This window comes from Coloeus monedula, assembly GCF_965178545.1.
Source record: "Coloeus monedula genome assembly, chromosome: Z".
Classification (NCBI taxonomy): Eukaryota; Metazoa; Chordata; class Aves; order Passeriformes; family Corvidae; genus Coloeus; species Coloeus monedula.
In genome coordinates, this window is record NC_138822.1 from 27409708 (window position 1) to 27431306 (window position 21599).

At 42.9% G+C, this 21599-nt stretch overlaps 1 protein-coding gene across 1 annotated transcript in view; it reads right to left on the reverse strand.

Moving 5' to 3' along the window:
• Positions 1–17930, reverse strand: part of FBXL17 (F-box and leucine rich repeat protein 17) — a 278001-nt gene extending 260071 nt beyond the window's left edge. Inside the window, exons 1-3 of the mRNA XM_082300852.1 lie at positions 17092–17930; positions 3474–3596; positions 59–316 (exon numbers count right to left, since the gene is read on the reverse strand). Of these exons, the coding sequence (XP_082156978.1) occupies positions 59–316; positions 3474–3596; positions 17092–17814 (1104 nt within the window). The 5' untranslated portion in view covers positions 17815–17930. The remainder of the gene's footprint in view (positions 1–58; positions 317–3473; positions 3597–17091) is intronic.
• Between the last annotated feature and the right edge of the window lie 3669 nt (positions 17931–21599).

The following is a 21599-nucleotide window of genomic DNA, read 5'->3' on the forward strand; positions in this document are numbered from 1 at the left end:
ACTTGCTAAGCTGAAATATACTAAATTTACAGAAGAAATTTGTGGAATAGATGGTTACCTGCTTCAGGCCTTCATCAGTGAGTCTGTCTTGATTGCCCACATGCACTTTCTGAAGAAGAGGACACTGAGAGGCGACTGCAATAATAGAGGTGTCAGAAAGCTGTTTACACCTGTAGGCAGTATACCTTAGGAGCCCAGGACATTTAATTGCTAATATGCATACTCCTGTATCAGATACATTGCGACAATCAGAAATATTGATTTCAGTAATATTCTGGCTTCTTGATGCTATTTTTTCCAACAGCTCATCAGTGACCTACAAAGAAAAAACAAATACTCACATATAACTTTTTCCATAAAGATCTTTAATGTCCCTGGGACAAAAATGGTTGTTTGTAAGATGCATTTCCATGAGCTACAGGGAGAATTAAATTATACCTTTACAAATACCACCTATGGCTGAATATTTTACTGTAATTGGTTTGTTTTTGGGGGTGGGGTTGATGGTTTTGATAGAATATGGACAACTGGGGGAAAGCTAGTTCTGACAGACTATGTAGACTGTAGCTAGATAGTTTCGTGATAAAGCTCACAGAGGGAGAGGCAACAGCTAGACAAGTACAAAAAAATATGGGCAGCTGCAGGAATTTATGTTACCACAAAAAGAATGCCAAACAGCTGCCCAACTTGACAGAAGTTCTCAAGTACCAGACTGAGCTCCAGAGTTAGGAGGGTAACCACAGACCTACTCCTCTTTTCAGCCATGAATAAGCTATCTGTGATGTCCAGGTATTAGAAAGATAAATTACTTGTTGGTAGAATTGACTTATTAAGGTTTAAGGCTTGATGTGCTTCAATGACCTCAGTTCCTAGGGGAGGTTAACAAAGCGTGGGGAGAATGATGTACTACTGATAGTGGACACAAAGAATGCAGAATTTACAGACCACAATGACATTTGGCAGAACTCCCTAGATAAGGAAGAAACTAACAAAACCAGCTCAGCAACTGGGCTGAATCAGCTCCAACTGGGTAAAAGGCGATTCTGGCAAGGGGAGATGGCAAACACCACAGACCACCAACCCAAGAAACACACCAACACAAGAGGAAGACTGAGTATGTGGACTAATTAGCCCAAGAACTGAGGGAATCATTTAACCAACAGAAGGTAGACTACTAACAAATAACAGAACTATATAACTTGTAGCCAATGAACATTACTGCCTTTGTTTACTGAAATATATGTGACTTCATATTGATAATAATTTCTGTCCTATGACAAACATGTTAGCTTTCATTCTATTATGTTCGGTACTGGTAGTAATGCTGTATGGAAGGGCAGTGTTTCAATGTCTTAAAACTTTTGGTTTTTTTCATTTTAATATATTAGCAGGTATGCTCGATTAAACCAAAGTGAGGACTGTTGAGGAATACACTCAGTGCAGGTAGCTTGGGGTGCAGCTGCAGCGGAGCTCAGGCTGAGCTCTGCGTGGCAAAGCCAGAGGCAAAAGGCCATGAACTGGCGCGAATCCTTTGCAAAACAAAGGGCACAGAGACCTGTGACGCAGCCAGGTGAGGACACTTGGAAACACAGCAGGAGCCAAGGGCCCCCAGATGTACCCAGGCACAGACTGTGAGGGTATAAAAGCCCAGGAGGTTGGGGTTGCAGGCCCCTCCTCCTCCAGCTTGAGCTGTTATTCTGTTGCTGCCCAGTGATTACATTGTTTTAAGGACCCAGAAGTTTGAGACTCTGCAGTGCGAAACCTGAAGTCGACCCAGTAAGGAAACTGGTCTGACTGTGTGAGCGTGGTGTGTGCAGGGCATCCATCACCTCCCTGGGGCCACAAGTGCAGGGGGGCTTTGGTCCCAAGTGGGTGGTGGGTGCTAGAGTGGCTGACAGAGCAGCCTCTGGACACTCAGACAGCAAAGTTTCCTTAATACCTTTGTAAAAAACCATTCCATCCATTTTGCATCTATACCCATTGTAGTTAGCCAAAAGGACAATAATCTTAAAAGAAGACAATCATATAAAGGACGATTCAGAAATACTTATCCATCACTTGGCATAGATGAGATTTAGCTTTAACCAAAGACGGCAGGAGAGCAACACTAATCCCTTTTGGCTTTTATCTTATACAGCTGATGAACAGTCTTTGCTGCAATCAATCTGTTTTTCACTCATAGCAAGTCAGATATTTTTTCTTGCTCTTTCATCAGGCAGGTGTTAAGATGGAAAAGAACTGTCCTGGTTTTGCCTGGGGTAGAAGTAATTTTCTTCACAGTGACTAGGATGGGACTGTGTTTTGGATTTGTGCTGGTTTTCATATTGCTGAACAGGGATTGCATAGAGCCAAGGCTTTTTCTGCTTTTCACATGGCCATGCTGGCAAAGAGGGAGGGAGGGAACACAGGACAGGTGACCCTAATTGACCAAAGGGATATTCCAGACCATGTGGCACTGTGCTCAGTGTATAAAGTGAGGAGAAGAAGGAGGAAGGCGGGAACATTTCCAGTGATGGGGTCTGTCTTTCCACATCATTGTTCTGTGTGATAGGGTCCTGCTCTGCTGGGGATGGCTGAGCAACTGCCAGCTGACAGGAAGCAGTGAATTAATTCTTTGTCTTGCTTTTTTTGTGTATGCATGTGTAACTTTTGCTTTCCTCATTAAACTGTCTTTAAACCCATGAATTTTGTAGCTTTTACTCTTCCAGTTCTCTCCCCAACCCTACTGGTGGGGGAGTGAGGAAGCAGCTGCCTGAGCCTTAACTGCTGGCTGGGGTTAAACCACAACAATGACAAATTGCAAAGAAAAAAAATCCTTCTTCAAACGCAACCCTCCAATTGTTATTTCTCTGTACCCTGTATTTTCATGAAACTCTCAAGATACTGTTTATAAACCCCTGCAAGTCACTACTCAACAAGAAAGGGCGGTGGCCAAACAATACTGGCATCCCTAAAGGTTTCCAAGGAGCAAAGTTACCCTGTACAATTTAAAGCTCAGGTCCTAGGGATCTCACTAAATTAAATCCACAAATATTTCATTCTAGGATCAGCTAAAGGCCTTAAAGAAAAAAAGAAAAAAAAGAAAATTTGTTAAAACAAACAGAGCAAGCACCATGTATGTGACCATTCTTTCAACTACGGCATCCTCAGAAATGCTCATGTTTGTCTTTGAATTAATAAGAGGTCTGATAGTTCCAGACCACCTGATGCAGAGGTGAGACAGGTAACCCACAACCCATTTCATAGAGCACTTGTGCTCACGCTGTTTCACAACTGATTTCAGAAAAAATACGCTATATTTAAAGGAACCAATCTAAGAGTCCAGACATTTTCAGCTAATTGCAGAAAAATCTGTGAAAGTACAGGTGTCACCATGTTACATGTTTCTTTTGCTTACCCCTAGTCAAAAGTACAAGTTCTAAGAACAAATTCTTAGTCAACAAAACAATTCTTCCACAATGCTATTTTCATACCTGCTGACGACTACTGAGATCCAGTTGCTTCCAAAACTGAAAATCTAAACAAAGGTCACGCCAATATTTACAGACTAATGACACTGAAAGGCAACGCTCATTCAGAGATAAGTTGGAAAATATCTGGAAAGAAAGAAAAAAAAAAATTGTCAGATGTAATCATATTTTAGAGACAAAAATATTTTATTACAAATGCATCTTGTAAAAGACAGAAAAGTATTAGCATGCATTATAACACACAGATCTAGTACTTGCCTCCAGCTTGATTAGTCAGACAATAACAAAAAACCTACATCCCACAAGAACTGACAGTATTAGTAAATCACATTAGCATAACCAACCATAGAATATATCCTACTTAAGTACTCATTTCATAGACTAAGTTTCAAAATTGCTTCTGAGATGGCATACCTAAAGAATTACAAATGTTATTTGCAAGCCATTTAAAAAGTACTTTCATTCCCATCCTGAAATGGATGGAAAATCTTTCTTTTTATTTTTTAAACTAAACTGGTAAGAAGAGTCATAAAGGTATTAAAACATCAAGTCTTGTGGGAAGGGGGCATGGAATGGTAGAGCAGATTAGCAGAGTAAATCAGTGCCACAGAAGAGAACTTAAGCATAAAATTAGCCTTTTATACCCCAAGGTTTTGAGCACTATAGCAGCTGGCAAAAAAAAAAAAAAACAAAAACAAACAACCTGTAACTTTATAGCAAGCTCATAAATTGCTATAACATCTATTACATTAATCCCTGTCTTAAAAGTACTGTTGCTTACTAATAAATATAAAAATGAGGTCTGTGAAGAGTTCACATGAAGGTACCCTGCCACCACAAATGAACTTAAATCTACATGTGATCCTATAATGGGAAAAGGCAGTAGTGGCATTATACCTACACAGGAGTACAGACCGCAAAACATTAAAAAGTCCTCCCACTGATCTGAGGACATCAAGTACTAAATAGAAGTACTATTGCCAATCTCAGGCAATTTTCTCAAGAAAATCTGAAAATATTGGAGAGTATCCATAGGAAAGCACTGAAGTCTAGAAAATACGAAAACATTCAAGGAAACTACTAGGACTGTTTAGTCAAGGAAAAGGGATGGCAAAGAGGAAAACACACATGCAAGAAAAAAGGAGTAATGAAGCATTGAACTATAATGATAACTTAACAGAACTCTGGTCATTGGGTGGTCTTTGGAAGAGACTAGACAACGAACTATCAAGAATAACAACCATAATTGTACCCTCTGTTCTAGGGGATGGCTTATCCAAGCAGTTTTAAATACGTATATCCCTACAAGAACCCTTGATGAAGCAGAGCTCTAATACGAGGGGAGGAGGTCAAATTCATGACACTATAAATGCTTGCAAGATTTATCATTCCCCTCTTTTTCCAGCAGTGAGAAACTTTCAATCTCTTATGCAAGACTCCTCCGTGTTGAAGGATTGTGCGTGAACCGCATTTCCCCACAGACCTTGCTTGGCCATTACCAGAGTCAGTGTCTGCTTCTCATTAGGGAACCAGTTAAAGACAGCAGACAGAAGTGCAAACAAACCAACCAGTGCCTGCTTTCTTCCTGCAGATCTTGTCTGTACTGGCAAGACCACGCACAGAACCAGGAGGTGGCTGCAATCAGCACTCAAAAAATACCATCGCCCTCAGTCAAGCAGAAAGAAAGCGCTGAATAGTAAGTGGCAATCTGGCATCTGACATTTCTGCTGCAAAAGAGTAATTCCAAACATTAGAAAAGGTGACAGTCTGATGATGCTCAGTAATTCTAAGTTAATAAGAGCAGTAGGAAATTTGAGTTCCTGCTACTGGTATGAAACAGAAAACTGAATCTTCTAACAGTTATAAAAAACTTAGAAGAGAACAAAGCAACATGATCCACATGATGTTTAGACAGACATTTGACTGACTCCAATTAATATTAACAAAGGATATCAAGGTTGGCATTACAAAATACTTCAACTAATCTTTACTCAGGTGGGAAATAAAGTATGTTTATTTGTAGAAATACCACCTTTACTTTGAGAAACAACAGCTTGCAGTTCTGAAGAACATAGTAAACATGAAATAGTAAAAACTGTTGCTAATACAGCTGCCACTGTTAAAATGAAAGCCGCCCATAAATAATTATTGTATTTTATTTTGTTTATACTGTGTTGGCATGGCAAGGTTTTGAGAGTAGGGGGGCTACAAAGGCAGTTTCTTTGAGAAGCTGCTAGAACGTTCCCTCACATCTTAGAGAGCCAGTGCCAGCCGGCTCCCAAGATGGACCCATGCTGGTCAAGGCTGAGTCTGTCGGTGATGGCAGTCGCACCTCTGGGATAATGCAAGAAGGAAAAAAAAAAAAAAAAAAAGTCATCGAGCAAGTTGCAACCAGAGACGACAGAGTGAGAACATGTGATGAAGAAGAAGCAGCAGAAACAAGGTATGATGAACTGACTGTAACCCCTATTCTGGTCCTCCTGAATGGCTGGGGGAAGGAGGTAGAGAATTGTGAATTAAGTTAGGCCAGGGAAGGAGGGAAGGGTTAGGAAAGATGTAGGTTTTACTTCTCATTATACTGCTCTGATTTGACTGGTAATAAAGTCAACCAATTTCCCCAAGTTCAGCCTGTTTTACCCATGACAGTAATCACTGAGTGATCTCTCCCTGTTGTGAACCTTTCCTCATGTTTTCTCTCACCAGTCAAGAAGTGGGGTGCCAGGGCTTTGGAAGGGAACCTGGTGTCCAGCCAGGATCAACCCAGCACACTACCATCCCAACAAAAGCTGAAAGCCCTCACAAATCACAGACCTACTGCTAACCTGTTACTCCCACATGAAACAGCTGTAGCAACCACAAAACAAAAAAGAAACAAGTTTGATTGTGTACTTGACACAAACAGTACTGCTGCATAGAAAATACTCTGAAAAACATCCAAAAGCATTTGTAGCCATGTTTTAGTCCATGCTGTACTCAAGTCTAGAAGCAGAGACAATTAAGAAGTACAGGTGCTGCAAACTGACTTCTTACAAAACAGTGAGTGAGGCCACCAGGACGAGAAGTGATACCAAGTCTTTGCAGAAGTCCCAGCACACACAGGAGTAACCCTGTAAGCTACACAAGCGGTAGTGCTCAAAAACAAGGCCTTGCCAGTTTTATTGTCTGTAGTAGCTGTAAAAGTTCCAGCTATAAAAGGATGCTGAATAATGCCATGTAAAACATCAGCTTCTCTTCAGAGCTCGCAATTGTTAAAAGACAACGTATTGAATTACACTAAATGGAACTTAGTAGCAAGGACTATACTATTCCAGGTGGTGGCACATCACCCTTACATTAAGGGATTAGCCTCATTACTGGTTAAAATACTACACTAATGCATAAAATGCTTTGACTCACTTTGATGACTTCAGCACCCTTTAATTCAGTATTATTCTCTAGATACATACTGATACTGTGGCATCTTAATTTTCCTGACTTAAATTTTCTAATTCCCAAGGATGTATAAACACAGCTGGAAGCTAAAACCGTTCCTACCCACAAGGCTGTTCATTTAACTCCCGCTTATGACAGAGAACTTTCACGGCAATGGTTCTACTAGTTAGCACATTTAATTCCTGAAAATTGTACTCAAACATGTACACTTTCATACCCACCATTCAATTTGTTCCCCCTCAACTCTGCCTAATCCCCCTTCCAAACACCAGAATATCCTTCAGCACTGTAAAGGAAAAAAAAAAAAAAAATCTAATAGATTTTTCTAGAACCATTTTACATTTCTTTTTTCCCTCTGTTGGCAAAAGGCAGGGGAAGAGGTAGCAGAGTTCTGGAAAACTCACTCACTCTCTCTAATCTCACCCTCTTCCAGCTCAAATTCCTAATGCAGATGTCAGTTCCTCCTGCTTCACCCTTTCATGTCATTGTTAAGATCAATGTGTTTCTCTTTCCCTTCAATGGATGCAAGGGAATCTCTGAGCCTTCAGGCTACATCCCATTCAAGGATACCCAATCTTCCCCACTGACAGCCTTATCATACCTTCCAGACATCGTAAATTCTTTAACAACAAGCTCTTGCTTTGAAATAAAACTGTTCACACACACTCACTGAAGACCAGCAATGCCTTCCTTGCCTCAGTCTTTAACAGCAAGACTGGTTGCTCTCCATGTACCCAGCTCACTGAACTGGAAGACAGGGAGAGGGAGCAGAATGAAGTCCCCCCCATAATCCACAGGGGAACGGTCAGTGACCTGCTACATCACTTAAGACACACACAAGACTACGGGACCAAACAGGAACCATGGGCCCCGAAGAAGCTGGTGGAAGTGCTCACCAAGCTGCTTTCAATTATTAACAAACAGTCCTGGCTGCTAACAGGGGCATTTCCAGTTGACTGGATGCTGCCAAACGTGATGCTCATCTACAAGAAAGGCTCGAAGGAGGATCCAGGGAACCACAGGGCTGTCAGTGGTCCTGCATAAGGGCATGGAGCAGATCATTTCAAGTGTCATTATGTGGCACATACAGGACAACCAGGAGTCAGGCCCAGCCAGCAGTGGTTTGTGAAAGGCAAGTCCTGCTTGACCAGCCTGGTCTCCTCCCATGACCAGGTGACCTGCTTGGTGTAATGAGTGAAATGCTGTTAATTTTGTCTGCTTGGAATTCAGTAAAGTCTTTGACACAGTTTGCTTTAACACAGCACTCTCCTGGAGAAACTGTCTGCTCACAGCTTGCATGGGTGCACTGTTTACTGGGTAAAAAATGTCGCTGGACAGCCAGGCCCAGGGGGTGCTGGTGAATGGAGTTACACCCAGTTGGCCACCAGAAATAGTGCGGGAGCAGGACCAGGGCAGTGACCATTCCCCTGCGCCGGGCACTGGTGAAGCCACACCTCAGTCCTGTGGTCAGTTTTGAGTCCCTCACTATCAGAAAAATCCTGAGGTACTGGTGTGCATCCAGAGAAGTGCACTGGAGCTGGGGCAGGGTCTGGAGCACAAGTCTGATGGGGAGCAGCTGCAGGAACTGGGAGTGCTCAGCCTGGAGAAAAGGAGGCCCAGGGGGGACCTTATCATGTCTACAACTGCCTATAACAAGGGTGTAGCCATGTGGGTGTTGGGGTCTTCTCCCAGGCAAAAAGTGACAGGACAATAAGAAATAGCTTCAAGTTGAGGCAGGGGAGGTTTAGTTCAGACATTAGGAAAAATTTCTTCACTGAAAGGGCTATCCAGCACTGGAACACGCTGCTCAAGGCAGTCATGGAGTCACCACCCCTGACGGTTATTTAAAAGACACATAGATGTGGCACTTAGGGGCATGGATTATTGGTGGACTTGGCAGTACCAGGTTAATGGTTGGATTTAATGATCTTAGGAGATGTTTTCCAACCTAACTGATCCTACATCAGAAAGAAAATACAAAAATGCAATGCCCAGGACAGCAAAAGTCAACTAACAGATATAGGTAGTTTTCAGTCAAATCACATTCAATCTACTGAGCACAATTCAAACAGCCTTTTTTTATGTTGATAGATACAACCATATCAATCCCTTACAAGAGAAAGGCCACATTGATTTACTTTTAAATAACAAAGCACAGCTAATTCCACAGTACCCCACCCAAGTCAATCCACCATTCTGAATCAGGTGATGTTCAATTGATTTTAATTCAGCTAAACTAAGTCCTTGCACAGCACAATTCCAACCACCAAAAAGCAGTGCCTGACCAAGTTTTGGTGTTTTTTTCAACTTTCTAGAATATTTTGTAAGACCACGGATGAGAAAGGGAGAAAGCAAATGCTGATTAATATTAGTGAAGTGTCCAACCAGAAAAATGAGAAATAAAGTTATTCTGTGCAATTCTCTCCTTTACCACCAAGTCCCTGCATAATATGCTTCAGACATTACACTCTTAACACTTCCCCACTGTTTCTACATATGCTAGATAGTTCAACCTGCATGTTCAAAATAGACTGCTTTAAACATCTGTGCTAAATGTTAGTATTTCAGCATTCAGCAGGAACAGAGGAGGAAAAAAACAGCAAAACAAACAAAAACCACCACAAAGCATCCTATAAATACCTTTTTTTAAAAGACTAAAGATCCACTTTAAAATATCACAAATCCATGTACTAAGTTTATTTAGTGTGTCTTTAAATATTTGGTAATTTTGGCTTTAAATCAAGTTCCTCAAAGTGAATCAAGTGAAGAAGATAACTGCACTTTTAATCAAAGGAAATAATGAAAAGTCAACCACATCCATGAAAGTTACTATGAAAAACAGCTTGGTAGGAGAAAACTGTGTATGTGGTTGCTATCACAGTATCCTCAACATGAAGTTTTCTAAAAAGTAACTCACATCACCCAAATCAAATGTAAAGTAAACATAAGCATAATTCTAGAAATAATTTTAACCTATCAAAAGACAACCTTAATTTTAAAAAAATACTTTTAAAAACCATAATCAAGGAGTTAGAATTAATTTGCACAAATTAATTGCACAGAGTAAAGAAACTTTTGCCTCAGCAAAGGATGCAAGAAAATTCAGTTGATTGCTAATACCAGTCTTTAAAAAGATACTGCTAACTTTAAGAACAAGGTATACCTCTATGAACATGAACAAAATACAGGCCCCATGGCAGAAGAGACTGTAAAAGGTGAATCTATGCATCTCCTATTTCTGTCCATCATTTTTATTTGAAAGAAATTGTTTCATTTCTGTGACTGAAGCTCTCCTCTCTCAATAAAAAACTTTTGTATTCAAGAACAGGTATCTATAAAATTGGTTTTATTTCACTGTATTAGGTAGATTAATTTGAAACCAAAAAGCTTATGGAATTAACAATAGAAGAACAATAAAATGTACACTCAAACATTTCATGGTGCCTAAGTAAGTTGAGACACTCATCCTCGGAAAATTGCTCATTCGTTTCATCAACTTGTTTAGCAACTAACTAAAATTTTGTTAACAAAAATATTTCTCAAGTACCATTTGACAAAAAGAACATGCTTAGTGCGTCACATTTTACTATGAACTGTAAAATACAGTATTTGCTAATTGCAGGCATAGAGCAGTTAAGCTACCAGGGGGGTTATGTTTATTAAAGGCTGCTTCATTCTATTCAGAAAACTCAAAAATCATATATAAAAGAGAAGGAAGGAAGAAAAGACAAGTATCTGCTTTGTTTTCAAGAGATTTCTTCACTTTGCCCACATAACTTGAAAAGAACAAGGGAAATATGAATGATTCTGAGTTTATGAAAGAGATGTGAGCACTGAACACACACACCTCCGAAAGGAGCCTCAGTACCCTCATGAAGGAGATCAAGTTAAAAGTGCTCTTGTGATTAAGAAAATTGTGCCAGCCAGGAAAAGCAATGGTGTGATTTCAATCACAGCCAGTATTCTCTTTGGCAAGTTGCCATTCACAGCAACAGTTTACCAGTCCCCTACTTTTAGTCACCTGAATTTTTGCACTGGATTTAGTGACTGTACTTAGAGAATGTCTTTTCAGGCAGCTGATCCTAAGGAAAAGTTTTGACGCGTTAGATTGGTGTCAGATTAGCCAGATGAATTTACTCACCCTGCAATCGCATGATCACTCTACAGAGCACAAAGGCAGTGGCAGGAACATGCAGCCAGAGGTTACAAAAGGAGCCAGACACTGCCCTTACCAGCCACTTACTCACAGGTTGCCTTAGCTGCAAGGCAAAACACAACTTCAGCTTCTGTCTGTGTGAAATGACTGTCTTCCTAACGGAGGGGAAGAGTCCTGACCAATAAGCAGAGTACCTTTATTTGCAGGAGCTCACAACGTTTTTACTCCCAGAAACCCAACCGATCTCACTAAAAGACACCAGGTAGTGCTTCTGAGTCACCATGCCAGTTTAAAAGCAGAGGGAGACATTAAAACAAAGCAAAATCTGTGAAAGATCAAACATGGGTCAGGCAACCTGAACAAAAGAAACAAACAAATGAATAGGGAACAAAAGCAGAAGTTACATTTAATTTACTTTACATTCCAACACAGCACAATTTGTAAGCTGTTAGTTTTCTCCATGCAATAACACATAGTTTTGGAGATGCAGAACCAGCCAAGACAACACCTAAACAACATTAGGGAAACTTTCACTGCCTGTGAGTGCTAAGGGCTCTATCCCTGTCAGAAAAAGCAGAAATTTCATTCCAAGACATTTCTCCTCCATCACATAGCTCATTCTGTGATGTTAAAACCTACAAGCTTACACAAAAGCCACCTTCCCAAACACATCTCTGCAAAGCAAAACAATTGTTTTTATAATCATGCAACAAATCATAAAATTTATTTTAGAAATTTATCATTGAAAAAATGAGCATATACTGTCTTCTTTTTAGTTACTAGTCCACTGGCACACCTTCCCTTCACAACTGTGCCCCTCAACTGCATTCCAGCACCTCAGTAAGAGCACAGTGAACCTCAGACAGATTCATTTCCCTGCTAGAATCACAGGGTGACAGTAACCTTCATAGAAAAACAAAAAGCCAAAAAAACCAAAAGAAATCTGTAACAACTACATTGCTGTGTTGATCATTGCTAAAAAAAAAGGAGTTCAGGCAAATTAATAGTGGAGTTATAGGACATTTTACCTCCCAGCTTCAGCCACAAAGGTTCAAAACCTGTTCCATGTCTCTTAGTGCTATATTTAAAATACAGTTTGAGTTCAGCAGATTCAACACAAATTTTAGACAGGATAATCTGTTCAGAACACCAGCATAAGTAGGAAGGAAAGCTAGTATTACGAAAGTGATTCAATGAACTTGAGGATAAAGTTCAATACAAATGACGTATTTTGATGCCTCTGCCTCCTGACTAGGCAAAAAAATATTTTAAAAAAAAATTAGAAGAAAGAAAATCACAGTGCAACTATAACATGCACATGCAGTCTTTTCAGGTATAAATGCCAGCATTCAAAAATCAGAGGACAAAATTAAAGGTCTAGCTCTAGTCTATCAAACCCACTTCCTATTACTCAGATTATCTTAAATTCAGAGCTAGCAGTACAATGACTGCAGCAATGCATTTTGTATCAATCAACATTATCATAAAAAAGCTTGTTAAATTATCATGGCAACAAAAGAAAACCTGTAAGTTATTGTTACAAGGGAAGAATGAAAAAAATAAGTAAAAAGCACTGACTAAAGATACAAGGAAAGGAGTCAATAGTCTTTCAAATAATAGTAGCAATATATATGAAAACCCTACATTAAATAAAATACACTCACACTTCTCTTCCCTTTAGAGTGGATTAGCCCTAAGCCAAAACTGACAGGATCTCTGCTCCAGGCACGTGCTCATGCTTTATAAAAATAAGATCAGCAAACTGAGAAAGAGGACCTCAAAAAGAAGACATCATCTATTCTAGACCCTTTTGTTTTGAAGCAAGTTTGAGCACACCCCAACCATTCCTGATAAGGCCATTCCCCTTGATGTTTAAAAAAGAATCAATAAATAGAAATCCCAACTTGTCACATAACCTAAAAAACAGGAAAACACTTTTGTCAAAAGTTGGAAAACGATACAGTGTAAGAACATTCAAGTATCTCACCCAAATTAAGGTTATTATTTCCTTCTATACAACAAGGGACAGGAACACAGTTGAACTTCCTATCAGTTTTCTCTTAACTAAAGATTGCATCTCAGTTTTTTATCTAAATAAGTGTCATTCAATTTGACCAGAATCTTCCAACTACTGTAATAGGTCATGTTTTTGATGACCTCTGGCTCTCCTCTGATGCCCCTCACATTTGTGTGTGGGTTTTATAGGGAGATCCCAGTGCCCACAGCCTAATGCAGTACTCTAGCAGAGGCTTTAAAGCACCAAGCACAGGAGAGAATTTCCCTTCTGTGTTTTACATGCACAACTCCTGTTAATACACTTCAAAAGGAAATCTGAAGTGTTTGAATTGGCTTTCTCTCGTAAGCTCACAGTCTGCAGACCATTTTACACCTTTTTTGATTAAACAGCAGCACTGCAAAGAGGTAATAGGTAAAACAGGAAGATTTATTTATTTTTCTATTTTATTTATGCTTTCCAGGAACAAATAGCAGTGAAACTTCAATAGGCACAGAATTGTGACATGTAGCACAAAGTTTTCAGAACTTAGTCATATGTCACGGAAGATTTTGTAATTTTCTGTACTGCATGCTTAGAAACAGGTCCCTGTTTGTTGGGGTTTTTTTTTTCCTTCACACATGTCTAGGACACAGTCAAGCTATTTACAGCTGTCTGATCTGTAATTCCTTAATTCTCCTGGAGTTTTAAAGAGAATGGCTTCAAATTACCCTTTAGTAAAAGGTAATCACCCTCCTCTACTAAGACTAAAGATGACATTTTGCCCACCCTGTAACATTGTTTTCTCATATATATTTCAGCAACCAATGAAAAGCAAAACTCAAAAGCTTGACTATGGAACCACAATTCTTTTATCACTTCATATTGACCACGATACGTCTTCAGCAGCCAGGAAAACAGGATCAACTGGCACACTGCACCATGAACCTCCCAAACCACTACGGCCCATCTAATGATCTGCAGGCCAGTTTCAGTCTGACAAACCCCACCTTCCATCAAACCCTTAGCTTACAGGAGACTGAACCACTGCAAACAGCAAAACACCACCTCAGCAGACAAAGTGGACAGTGGCTTAAGGAGTCCCTGACGTATTTCTTTGGGCTTGTCTTGAGGCCACCTACAGACACTCCTGACAGCCACTCCTGTACCAGCACCACTGCATCAGGAGGTCACAGATGTGGGAATCAAGAAAAAAAACCAGCAGGATCTGTCTCCTGATGCTTCCCAGGATGGAATCTCTTGTCCTTGTATTAAGGTTTGTATCTCCTTTACCTACTGTGAAAAGCTCAGTAAAGATTTTCGGTATATTTGTCTCCCACCCTCTCATAATAAAATGGCACCTTTGGAGAAACGATTATATTTAGGATATTCTATCTGTATCAAAACCCATCATAAGAAGACACTTTTAAATCTGTTGACAGGATGCCTGGTTAGAAACCTGAAGTTAAAAGTTCCGTAACAGAGTAGTATATTTTGGAAGCAGCCAAAAAACCCCAAACAATGGAATAGTTAGGAGAGACAGACATACAGATAAAGATACACATATCTTGTGTACGTGTGCATATATATATACATATATATAAAATCTCAAAAAACCAACACAAACCCAACTCGTTAGGACAGCTAAGGATTGAAGGGCAAATTTGGGGGTGAATAGGTTGGTTCCTACCACAATGCTGGAAATAATGGCCTATTTCTTCAAAGACATTGCAGAAGGAACTGGACTACAGGGCAACTATAAAGACAAAAATCACTGGGGAAGGTAGATGTCTGTCCTGATTTCAGCTAGGATAGAATTCTTCTCAGTCGCTGGTACAGTGCTTTGTAGGTGGTACAAAATAAATGTATTGTGCATCACTTGGATCTCTCTTTCTTGCTCCCTTTTTTATACAAACATTGTTAGTAGAATACTTTATTTCTTTTCAGTTATTAAACTGTTCTTATCACAACCCACAAGATATACTTTTTTCCCCTCAGTTCTCCTCCCCACCAGTCTGCAGATGCGGTGAGTGAGTGGCTGCCTACCTAATTTCTAGCTGGGGTTAAAACAAAATACCTAGCTTGCAAAAAAAACCCAACCAAACAAAAGGACCCCACAACCTTGAAAATACATGTAAGAATAAAATACTGTGTCTATATAAAATAGAGAAGAGATTAAATAACATTTAAACTAGTCCACAGGTGAAATGGACATGACATCTTTCATTATCAAAGTTATGGTGATGCCTTCGGTTTTAGCTTTTATATCTTTTAGATCCTGCACTGCCTAGTATGTAACTCTGAAACTTTGTATAGCCTGTTAGCTACTGTTCTCACATTTTGGTTAGATGTAACAAACCCTCTCTGGGCCTGAACTCAAGGACACCTTGCTGTGAAATAAGTAAACTGAGCCTCTGGACAGGGGGAGCAAACTTGGGGTAATTACATAATTACTTGAAATTATAATTGGGGAATTAACCCTGATATGCAAATGGACCAAAGTTATAAAAGTGTGAAAAACCTGTGACCCAGGGTCCATCTTGGGTGGAGCACCTCTGAGGCTTTTGATTCCCAAGGCATACCTTTGAAGGCCCTTCAAATACCTGCTTTTATTCTCTTAATCTTGTGTGGCCTCTCTGTTCAGGTAGCCACTTCAAGGCATCAATGGCAGAGTTAGACATTGGGTTTTTTTGAAAAAGTGAAACTGAGTACTAAACATAACCACAGAAAAGTACTCATACCATTGATCAAAAAGTATTTCAGCTACGCTAATCTAATAAGTCCAGTTTCAAATCCTAAAACCAAGTGTCAAAGAAAAATGTTATCTTCCAGTAACAGTGGCAACAAATGTATTCCCTTCTAGAAGAACTACAAGACAAAGTTTCAATTCTACAATCACAGATGAGATTAATTCAGATGATAGTTCATAAGTTTTTATTTGCCTAGAATTAATTTGCATAGAGCATCTATGAAATATATCATTACTAAAACACTCACAAGTATTAAAAAAAAAAAACAACCAACAACAAAAAAAACCTCAAACCAACCAAACCTCCCACAGAATTAGTGTTATGTGCAAGACAGACAGATAAGTAGGTTGTTACTGTTTGAGAACAAAAGAGTAAAGAAAGTATTTTCTACATTGGATGTACAACTAGAAAATATGAACACCAAAAGTCATATCTCACACTCCTCCATTACTATGTCCTGCTTTAAGTTCTGCCATCTGACCTCTGAGAAAGTCCTGCAATCCTGAAAACTTATTCCCCAAAATTTACAGGCACACTCATATCAGACCATGGAAAACATCACCAGCTCAGTTTCAGCTACACTCCTCTTTTTAGCTAACGTTTAGTTGAAGGAAGTCAGCACAGTGGTCAAGAGACTAGATTAAAAACGGAAAGTAGTTCCAAAAGAGAACAGTATTAAAGAAACAGAAAGACAGCAGAAGGGACAGGAAAGGTGAGACTATTCCTTGGATATACAGTGTAAGAAGTTATGAAAGCATGTAATTCAAGAAGGCTGCAAATACTATGGAACTACTAGGGCCAAAATTGATCCACAATACACAGCAATAGAAACTGTTTAATAATCAACACTGAAAACTTGTCTGTGTAGCTCCAACACCCACGGAAGCACTAAATACAGTGACAGGCCCCCTTGGCGAGTATTACACCAGTGATGCAAGTAAAAGTCAACTTGTGAAGGGCACCTTACGAAGTTAACGGGTACAGCCAAAACATTTACGAGGACAGCTTCTGGAGCTGATTTGTGTGTCTGCACGTCCAGGTAATGGCTCACAACGCCGTTTACAACGGCAAACAAATGCGGTCGGGGAACAGGACACAAACAAAACCCAACAACACCCCCACAACCCTATCTATCTCCACGAAGCCCGGCACTGAGACCGCTCCGGACCGAGCCGGCCTCCTCCGGCTCCCCCCCTGCACCGAGTCCGCCCGGCGACACCGGCCTGGCACAGTCCCTTCCCACATCCTCAGAGAGAGGGCTGGCCCGTCCATCCCCCCACCCCGACCCACCTTGAGGAGGATGGAGGGCGGCAGCTGGTTGATGTCCGGGGTGGGCGGCGGCGGCAGCTCCCGGCAACTGTCGCCGGGGTACTCCAGCGGCTCTTCGCAGCCCGCCTCGCCGCCCCGCTCCTTCTCCTCCTCCCGGCCCTGCTCCTTCTCCTCCTCGGGTGCGGGAGGCGGCGGCGAGGCGGGCTGGCCCCCGCCGCTCTGCCCGGCGGTGCCCCCACCGCTCTCCCCCGCGGCGCCGGGCAGGGCGAGCAGCTGCGGCTCCGCCGGGCACTGGCAGGCACCGGGCTCGGGCTCGGCGGCAGCGCAGCGCGGCTGCTTGCAGGGCGGGCAGGCGGGCAGCCCGGCCCCCTTGCGCTTACACACCATCTCGGAGGAGACCTCGCCGGGCGGCCCCAGGAGGCCCCGCACCGGCGAGGGCAGCAGGCCGGAGAGGAAGAGGCGTTGGCAGCGGCCCGGCGGCTCCCAGGCGGCGGGCGCCAGGCGCAGGAGGCGGCGGGCCACGCGCTGCTCCGCGACGCTCAGCGACACGTAGGGCGGCGGCAGCAGTGGGTCTCCGGCGGGCAGCGGCTGCTCCTGGGCGGGAGGGCTAGCGCCGTGCACGATGAAGCAGAGCATGCAGGGCCCGCGCAGGAAGCAGCTCCGGCTGCGCGGCGGCACCTTCCCCCGCGGGCGGCGGCGGTCCCGGCTCAGGCTCCTTGCCTCCTTCGAGAGCAGGTGGCCCATATAGGAGGGGAGGCGGCGGCAGCGGAAGGGCGGGTGTCACCTGCGGGAGGCGGCGCCGGGAGCTGACATGCTGCCGGCGGGCCGGGGCAGGAGGTGGCGGCGGCGGCGGGGCTGGTTCCGGGACGCCGGGAGGGAGGGAGAAGCTTCCGCTACCGCCGGCCTGACCTCCCCCGGGGAGCGGGGGCGGCGCTCCTCGGGCCGGCGCTGCTGCCGCCAGCGGCCGCGCTGGGGCGGGAGGAGGCTGCGCCGCGGGTGCGTGAGGGTGGGTGCCTGCCGTGTGCCTGCCGTGTGTCCCTGTGCGTCACTTCAGTGCACTCACTGTGTAAATGCGGGTCGACAAACTGCATACGGCACGTACGCATGTCATATATGCGTGTATGCATTATCACGGAATCGTTAAGGTTGGAAGGGACCTCTGGAGATCATCTCGTCCAACCCCCTGCCAAGGCAGGGTCAGCTGGAGCAGGTAGCACAGGAATGTACCCAAGTGGGCTTGGAATTTCCTCAGAGAAGAAGACGCCACGGCCTACCTTGTCTATTGCTCTGCTACCCTCAACGTGACGTTCTTGTTGAGGTAGAACTTCCTGTGTTTTAATTTATAGTCATTGCCCCCTGTCCTGTCACTGGGCACCACTGACAAGACTCTGGGACCATACTGTTGGCACCAGCCTTGGAGATATTTATACACATTACTGAGAATCCATTTCACTCTTCTCTAAACTAAACGGGCCCAGCTCGTGCAGTCTCTCCTTACAAGAGAGGTGCTCCCGACCCATCATCATCTTTGTAGCCTCCTCTGGACCCCCTCCCTTAGCTCATTGCCTTATATATGTATACATAAGATGTATAAAATACATGCATATTTTTGAGTAACTGAAATAAAAGGTTGTTTGGGTTACTCCTTGTAAGGAAATATGAGAGGACCCCTGCCCACTGGTCTCTACAGCAGGACAGTAGCTGAGGTTTTGTAGTGGCAAAGCAACACAAGCTGAGAGACCACCAAGAGCAGTCTTCCAAGTTTTCCTCTGTCAACGCCTTCTTCCCACCAACACGCTCCATAAAATAATGGTTTTCTGCTGTTCTAATTCATTGTACACCCAGAACCAGGGCTCATATGGGACCTCCAACTCCCTATGCCATCCTGGAGACAGTCACCTCTAACTGGAGTGTATTGAACCTCTATGTAGGTGCCCAGGTGTGTAAATCCTTGCTGGAGGCTGCACTGTTTTAGTTAAGACTCTGCTTAGTGCCTAGCAAAAACGATTTGTTTCAGCATTCAGTTCTAAACTGTTGACTTAGCTGTGTAGGCTTAGATATATAGTTTAAATATATGTGCAATTTTGTCTTTAGTAAAAGGTGTTTGGGGAAGGAGAAGGCAAGTTATAGCTAGAGTATATATGGTGCAGTAATAATATTAAATAACAAAGGGCACAACGAGACATGTACAGTATTTTATATTGTGCAGCACATCTTTTGACCTTTTGCCAAGGGACGAGTTATGTTAGAATTAAAATACCCATGCTGCTATTTTCGTCTGTTGCCTCTGTTATTAGTCTTCAGCAGCTCTGTAAAAATGTGTTTCCTATGAGAAAAGTACTAAATATACTTTTGGATAAAAGTAGAGCAATAGAATATTTTGTTTGGATTTACAACTCAATGAGATTCATCAATACAAACCACGGCAAAGTTTTGCAAAAAAATTGGCAAGGCCTTTTCTGCTCTGTTGGGAGAATGAGTTGAAAAGCAGAAGACAGCTGGAAGTAGCTCTTGATGAGACTATGTGAACAGCCAGTCATCCTCTTACATGGACTGAGTTTAACATTGCCTGCTCTGCACTTGTGTAGCCCAGGTGTTGCTTCAGGGCTCCTCCAGTTAGCAAGGTAATGGACATGAATTCGCTCTTTGTTCCTTAGCCATAGGTTTGCGGTTGCCCCAGCTGCCTGCCAGTGGTGGGTCACACACTCCCTCCTCCCACAGACTGCAAAATTTTATGTCAGTAAGGAAAAACAAAGACAACATTAAAAGAAGATGGAAGTCCAAGTCAAATCTTCAAACCAATTGGAGCTCAGAATAAATGCTGGCTGCCTTCAACTTCTCCAATGTGTGTTCTTCCCACACAGGCCTCAGTATTTCAAGAACTGCTCCAGAGTGGAGCCCTTCCATGGGTCCAGAGGTCATGTCAGGAGCCTGCTCCAGAAAAGGCTTCGTATGCAGTCACATGTGCCTTTGGATATCCACCTGCTCCGCCATGGGATCCTCCATGGGCTGCCAGTGGTTCTCTGCTCCACCATGGACTCTTCCACGAGTCACAGTGCCTTCGACTCAGGTTCACACTGGAGTTCCAGCCCGTCCAGTATGGCAGCACAGGAGCACAGCAGTGCCCCGGCCACGCCCCAGCCCAGGCACTTGGCCATGGCTGTCACCAAAGTGTTCCCAGGCACAACACACTGAGGTGACCAGCAGTGCAGCTGGCAGCAAGATCAGAAGAGCCACTGACATGCACTGGACTCCAACAGACAGACAGGAAAGCAAGCCCCATGGAAAGCACAGCAGCCTGCCAATTAATAGCTAAACACCAGTAACAGCTACAAATTCAGTGCAGCACATTCCAATCAAATCTGCCATTACTTCAACCCTTCAGTGCACTACACTGGGTGCCAAAACAACTGACATGTTTCTTTTTTTCATTTTAATCCCTTGTTTTCCTTCAATTTTATTTCTTCTCTTTGTTTTGTTTTCATTTTATTTTTCTCTTTTCCTTGCAATTCATTATTACTACTACTATTCCTATTTCTAAATTTTTAAACTGCTGTTAGTTACCTCAACCCATGAGTTTGTTTCTCACTTTTGCACTTCCAATTCTCTTCCTGTCCCACTAGGGTGGTGGAGTGAGAGGGACTGAGTGAGCAGCCATGTTTTTCTTAGTTGCCAGCTTGGGTTAAACCACAACTTTGTTTGTCATAAATATATTTGGTATGATTATTTTCCCCTTCAAGTAGATCACAGAATCCATTAGGTTGGAAAAGACCTCTGAGATCATCGAATCCAACCTTTTACCAAACACCACCATATCAACTAGACCTTGGCACTTAAGTACTGCATCCAGTTTTCCTTAAACACCTCCAGGAGCAGTGACTCCACCACCTCCCTGGACAGCTCATTCCAAGGTCTAATTACCCTTTCTATGAAGGAATTTTTCCTAGTGTCCAAATTAAACCTTCCCTGGAGCAGCTTAAGACTATATCCTCTTGGATATAGTCACTGGGAGAGGAGACTGACCCACACCTGTCTACAACCACGGGTCAGGGAGTTGCAGAGGGAGTGATAAGGTACACCCCAAGCCTACTTTTCTCCAGGCACCCAGATTCCTTACCTGCTTCTTATTAGACTAGTGCTCCAGACCCTGCCCCAGTTTTTTTCCCTTCTCTGGACATGCTCCAGCCCCTCAAAGTCCTTCCTGAATTGAGGGGCCCAGAACTGGACACAGCACTCGAGCTGCGGCCGCACCAGTGCCCAGCACAGGGGGACGGTCACTGCCCTGCTCCTGCTGCCCCACTATTGCTGACACAGGCCAGGATGCCCTTGGCCTCTTGGCCACCTGGGCACAGCTGGCTCATGTTCAGCTGCTGTTGACCAACACCCACAGGTCCTTTTCCACCAGGCAGCTTTCCAGCCACTCTGCCCCAGCCTATAGCTCTGTATGGAATTGTTGTGGTCTTGTTGAACCTCAGACCATTGGCCTCAGCCCATCAATCCAGCCTTCCAGATCCCTCTGCAGAGACTTC